The 6469-nt window shown below is 31.1% G+C and overlaps 2 protein-coding genes across 2 annotated transcripts; one reads left to right on the forward strand and one right to left on the reverse strand.

The window, feature by feature from the left end:
* Positions 1 to 1487: 1487 nt before the first annotated feature.
* On the forward strand, positions 1488 to 2829 carry LOC132947787 (uncharacterized). The gene is made up of 2 exons (XM_061018019.1): positions 1488 to 1819; positions 2433 to 2829. The coding sequence occupies exons 1-2, from the start codon at positions 1488 to 1490 to the stop codon at positions 2827 to 2829; spliced, it is 729 nt and encodes a 242-aa protein (XP_060874002.1).
* Positions 2830 to 4324: 1495 nt separating this feature from the next.
* Positions 4325 to 5751, reverse strand: LOC132947480 (uncharacterized). Its single transcript, XM_061017788.1, has 6 exons — positions 5687 to 5751; positions 5494 to 5626; positions 5250 to 5426; positions 5082 to 5186; positions 4529 to 5024; positions 4325 to 4465 (listed from the first exon to the last, which is right to left on the reverse strand). Exons 2-6 carry the CDS (start codon positions 5558 to 5560, stop codon positions 4372 to 4374), a joined length of 939 nt encoding a protein of 312 aa, XP_060873771.1. The 5' UTR covers positions 5561 to 5626; positions 5687 to 5751; the 3' UTR covers positions 4325 to 4371.
* Positions 5752 to 6469: the final 718 nt, after the last annotated feature.

Below are 6469 nucleotides of genomic sequence, written 5' to 3' on the forward strand. Positions count from 1 at the left end.
CACCTATATTTATAGTGAAAAATTAAAAAAAAAATGCGCTTTATCGAACAAGAGAAAAAACTCCGAATTTATAATATTGATTCTCCAGAGACAATTCAACAGAGACATGGAGAGCTTTTTCCAAATACGATAAGGTCATTGGTACTCGGCAGCTCGGGGTGTGGTAAAACCAATCTGATGTATTTTCTACTAGTCGATGAAAATGGGTTACGATTTGAAAACGTTTACATATACTCCAAGACGCTGGAACAACCTAAATATAAATTATTAAAACGTATTATTGATGGAATAGACGGTATGAACATTTTTACCTTTTTCGAGAATGATAAAGTAATTCCACCCGAGAAAGTTTTACCAAATTCGATTTTTATCTTGGACGATGTTATTGGTGAACACCAAAACGTTATAAGAGATTATTTTTCTCGAGGTCGCCACAATAAAATAGATATATTCTATCTGGCCCAGAGTTATTCAAAAGTACCAAAACAGTTGATACGTGACAACGCGAATTTAATAGTATTATTTAAACAGGACGAAACAAATTTAAAACATGTATACAACGAGCACTGTTCGGGCGATATGTCATATACACAATTTAAACATTTCTGTATAACATGTTGGAACCGTGACAGGTTTACATTTGTTGTTATTTGTAAAGATAGCGAACGTGATAACGGACGTTATCGTTTTGGATTTGATACTTATGTAGTTATATAACACGCTACAATTAATAAATATAATCATTTAAAACGCAGTCATGACGGAGGCAACTACTGTTTTAGATGAGCTAGTTAAAGCTAAGGAAAGTATTAAGCGTAAATATATCGCATTAAAAACAGGTTCGGATAATGTTCAACAATTAATGACACAGGCATTAAAACCAATTATCGATCCTTTAACTAAAATATCGAATAAACCTCGATTGAACAAAGAAAATACTGACAATAAATCAAAAAACTCGATATCGGACTACAATCAACAAGAAATTGAAATTTGGTTTCAGTCTACAGACTTGGATAAAATCTATGGCCCGAAAAAACTTCCAAACGGACATATTATCTTGGGTAAAAAAGAAGTAAAATTCTTAGAAAATACTATACTTATTGACGGTACTGTTTACCCATCTACGTCGGGTCTTAATCAGTTATTATTTTTAAAAAATCCACTTATTTTTACTGATAGCGATTTAGAGGTATATAAATCTATATTAACTCAAACATCGGTACATTTATCTACAGTTGGAAATAAAATAAAAAAGGGTGGCACTAAATATTCAACAATTATTATTAAATTATTCCCCTCGGGTGGCGAGCTGTCTATGAAATTACAGAAAAATAACTTAGTGTATTGGGACGATCCAAACGAGTTGGTCGACCGATTACGTCTACTTCTCGCGTCAAAAGCAGCTGGCAATACAAGTGTCTCTAACGAAATAATATCGATTTTCGACGAATTACGTGAGGCCGGACTAATAAAACGAGTTCCTGATGTCTAAACGGGAAATAGCTAACGAACTTCACAAACCAGCAAGGAAAAATTTCCCTAGGCGTAGAGTTAACGTCTATGGAAAAAATGATTTATGGCAAGCCGACTTGGTTGAAATGATACCATATTCAAAAGTAAATGGTGGTTACAAATACATCTTGGTTGTAATTGACTGTTTTACGAAAGTTTCTTGGGCGAAACCGTTAAAGTCTAAATCAGGTAAAGAAGTCACTAGCGCGATGTCAAAAATATTACTCGATCGTTCACCAAAACTTTTACAAGTCGATAACGGAAAAGAATTTTACAACACCACTTTCGACGCTTTGATGAGCAAGTATGGCATACATAAATATTCAACTTTCAGTATTCTAAAAGCGAGTATAGCGGAAAGGATGAATCGTACTTTGAAAGGGAGAATGTATAAGGAGTTCACTGCACGTGGGTCACACGAATGGGTTTCAATTTTATCAAAGTTGCTTCATGAATACAATAATTCACGACATAGGACTATAGGAATGACACCGATACAAGCAGATTCCAACCCCGCTTCGGTGGTAATAAGACATCGTGAAATTAATACTGTAAAAATCAAATTCAAAGTTGGCGATAACGTACGTATCAGTACACAAAAGGGCGTGTTCACAAAAGGATATCTACCAAACTGGTCTACAGAAATATTTGAGATTATCAAAATAAATAAAACATTACCCGTTACTTATCAACTACAAGATTATATGGGCAAACCTATTGCAGGTTGTTTTTACTCTGAAGAAATATACAAAACTAATTTCCCAAACGAATATTTAATTGAAAAAATTATACGTAAAAAACAGAATCAAATGTACGTCAAGTGGTTGGGGTTTGATAATACGCATAATAGTTGGATAAATACAAGCAATGTTAAAAAATAGTGTCAGTCGTTTTATAACTATGAACGTGTTCGGTAGTTCTCAGGCGAGTGATACTAAAAGAATTATATCAGATGTTCAGTCAAGTAACAAATCGATTCTAAATGACGTAAAACTTCAACAGAAAGAAATTGAAACTTTAAAAAGTAATATTGATAATCTTCATGTAAAAATACAATTGCTTGAAAATAATATTCAATCCAGTAATAAGTCTTTATTAAATTATGAAAATCGTATGTCAGAGCTATTTAATGACTGTGCTGAAACTAGTACAGCAATCGCTATCCAGGGACTCGACGTGGCCCAATTAAAAGCTGAAATAAATCGAATAACCGGATTATTTGATGAAAATTCATTACCGAATCATGGAACATATATTTCAGATTTAAATTCACGTTTGGTAATCATAGAAGGGCGAAATATTAAGAAAACTTGATTTTGTTCAGAATAAAATAGTTGGGTAGATTCAGGTGGTATTGGAAAACAATTTTAGTTGTTCTGTATAAGCCAACGCGTTTGGTTATCCTCTGTCAGTGTTAAAAATTAAATATACCTGTAATTATGTCGTCGGCTATCGCAGACATGCAGTGCGTTCTTGGAGCATGCAATAAATATTTTATTAAAGAATTGTCTATAGTTGACACAGAAACATGGGCGAGCCAGCACTGGATTTTTAAAAATTCAAAAACTATGCAGGACAACAAGAGTCGAAAAACTAATAAGTGGCTAGAACGTAACTATCATAACCTAACTATAGAATATGGTGATATTGAGTATGAAGAACTAAGTAGAATATTGAATTCATTAAAGTTCACATGCATTTACGTCAAAGGTGAGCAGAAAAAACAACTCCTTATTGGATTTATACCTCAAGTCGCTGTCATCAACGTTGAAGACCTTGGATGTCCACGTTTAGACCAAATATGTGATGAAGAAACTCTACCTTGCTGTATTTTTCATATGGAATTTAACCCAAAACAATGTACATTCTATAAAGTATTTGCTATAAGGAAATGGTTTATAAATAATTCTTAAAAATGTTATTGTATACAGTATATTAAATAAACATAATATTATCATATTTTAACATTGTTTTTTTTTTTTTTATCATATATATCATATATACATACATTTATATATGGTAACATTTACAAGGTTTTTAATTAAATATATACTAATATTGTTTTCTTTTGATCTGAAACAGAAAAAAAAAATGATTAAATATATTATTAAAACAAATCATAAAACAAAAAAAATAAAAATAAAAAATGAATATAAACATAATTTTACAGAAAATGTTACAAGATTTTACATGATATTTACAAAGTATTTACAGATGTAAAGAATTAATGTTACATGATACTTACAAAGTATTTACAGACATAAAGTATTTTCAGATATAAAGTATTTTCAGGTTATTTACAGGTTATTTAGTTATATAATAATTTAATATGAAAAAAAAAAAAAAAAACTTAAATGTCTAACATTTACACATTATAAACATGAAAAAACTACAAGTTTATACCCTAATCTAACTTAAAAACATACTGTTACACATTAATTACAAATATTTCAATTTTATGTGTTGCATTTACAAAAATATATATACAATGGTATGTTATTTACAAGAAATATACTAATCTAACTTAAAACTAATAAAACATACATATTATTTACATTAATTTCAATTTTATGTATTGAATTTAATTTTATGTGTTGCATTTACAAAAATATATATACAATGGTATGTTATTTACAAGAAATATACTAATCTAACTTAAAACTAATAAAACATACATATTATTTACAATAATTTCAATTTTATGTATTGCATTTACAAAAATATATACATTAATCTATCTCAAGTATAATTATATAACATGATAATATTTACAATATATAACAAACTATATAACATGGTAATATTTACAATAAAACTATTTAAAAAAAAAAAAAAAATATATATATAGGTTATAAATTATGTTATGCATTGTAGAAGGCCCCTCATTAAACCTTTCTCTCCCTCGTTCCAGTTCTGTCCTTCTTCATCTAATTCAGGCCAATCATCTTCCCTGTAAAAATAAGAAAAATGTTAGTAAAAAATTTTAAATATCTATATGTTTGTGATAACTTACTCTATACTATAATGGCCATGCGCTAATGTGTGCACTTTATCTTCTAGCACCACCCTCTTGTCGTCATAGCTGTTATAAGTCAGCTTCTTGGTCTTAATCGTCATTAGTTGGTGGTTGAATGACCGTATTGATATGTTTTCCCTATACAATTCTAATCCTTCTTCATCAAACAGACACTTCCTATGATCCTCAAGAGTCATGTGGTTTTTAACCACATGACCTCTTATCCCCTTCGCCTTGATCTTTTCACCACCAAGTCTGTCCTCCGGTCCAGTATATACGTTGAAAGCGTAGGATTTTGCTCTCAACGCACAGAAGTCGCTAATAACATTTCCGTTTACCTCATCGGAGAAGTAACCGGGGGTCTTCTTCCTTCCTGCCACATAACACGGATGGTTACTGGGCAGGTTAGCAGTGTCCATCCGGTCCAGCAGGTTAGCATTAGCAGCCAAGTCTGCATAAAAGTCCTCAGTTTTAATAAGATATACCAACGAATCTGAAATAATAATTAATATATTATGTATATAATTGAAATTAGTTTTAATATATTTACCAGTATCAGTATACATAAGTTCGATATTATCATTATAATGTTTCTTCATAACATTATAATGATAATCGTACATCATCGTCTTGGAAATGTCAAGTACAGCAAATCCTATATAAAAATAAATGTGTTAATATAATAATTGTATAATACTTAAATTTAAAGTATATTTACCAATATATATAGGCTTATCAAATTTTATTATTTTGTTTTCTAGTGCGACCGCGGTCAGGTTTTCGCTATATCTAATCGCATGCTTAAATCTCATATTATTAATAAGTTTTTGTAGTCGTCTCTCACAGGACACTAACTCCATCTTCATTTCCTTCCTTTTCGATTGCATAGTCTTCCCTAGAAAATAATAAAAAAAAAAAAACTGTTAGTAAAATAGTTAAATTAAATAAATAAAGTAACATACCAAATACCGCGTTATTCATTAATTTGAAAAAGTCTTTCTCAAAGTCATTCTTTGCCTTCTTCCTCATCTCAGTGTTTAAGTTAATGTAATCTGCCAACCATGCAGACTGACTGAACTCTAAAACTCTATGCACCTATAAAATAAGAAAAAATGTATAAATCTGATTAAAAGCTTTTAAAATAAAAATATTTACTTTATCAACTATCAACCCATTTTCAATTGCCTGCTGGAGGTTCCTATAATGAACAATATAATTTCTCTTCTGTTGAAACGTTGCCATCAATTTTTTTACTTTCGAGCCTGGTGGTATACCATTTTGTGGTAGGAAAGGTAGATCGTTATGATGATCGTGTAGGTGTTGTGGGTATGAGACGTCGACTTCGTATACTCGCCCCTTATCTGACGTTGGTGACATCTCACTCAATCCGTTCAAGTTCGATTCAACCCAGTCGAAGTCACCGTATGGCATGTACTCACTCATAGCCCAACCATAGAGATTATTACCTATAAAGTTAAAAGATTAGAGCTTAGGTTTGAAAAAATTAAAAAAGACAAATATATTTACAGTCCTGATATATCAACCACGATTTATCCTTAGTCTTGTCATAGTCTGGGGTCTTTATATTATTCGCCTTCGCGTGCCTCATGCTTGCCTGTACCAATCCACCACGAATACCTATACAAATATATAAGATTATTATATATATATATATATATATATTTTTTTTTTTTTTTTTTTCTAATAATATTTAATACTAACCATTTTCAAACATTAACAACATGTCATAATCAATCAGCAACTGCAACTTTTGGCCTGTAAATTTTAACATTGCGTCAAAGCTCAGCCCGGGTGCGGTGAAGTAGTGTGTTGCATCCAAATTATATGTCTTCATACAGACGTCTCGAAAATTCTCAAAGACGTCCGCCAGCAGTAACACGTCAATTTTAAGATACAGATCGCTGTACTCCCCCAACG

Source organism: Metopolophium dirhodum, chromosome 6, assembly GCF_019925205.1.
Source record: "Metopolophium dirhodum isolate CAU chromosome 6, ASM1992520v1, whole genome shotgun sequence".
In the NCBI taxonomy this organism is placed as follows: Eukaryota; Metazoa; Arthropoda; class Insecta; order Hemiptera; family Aphididae; genus Metopolophium; species Metopolophium dirhodum.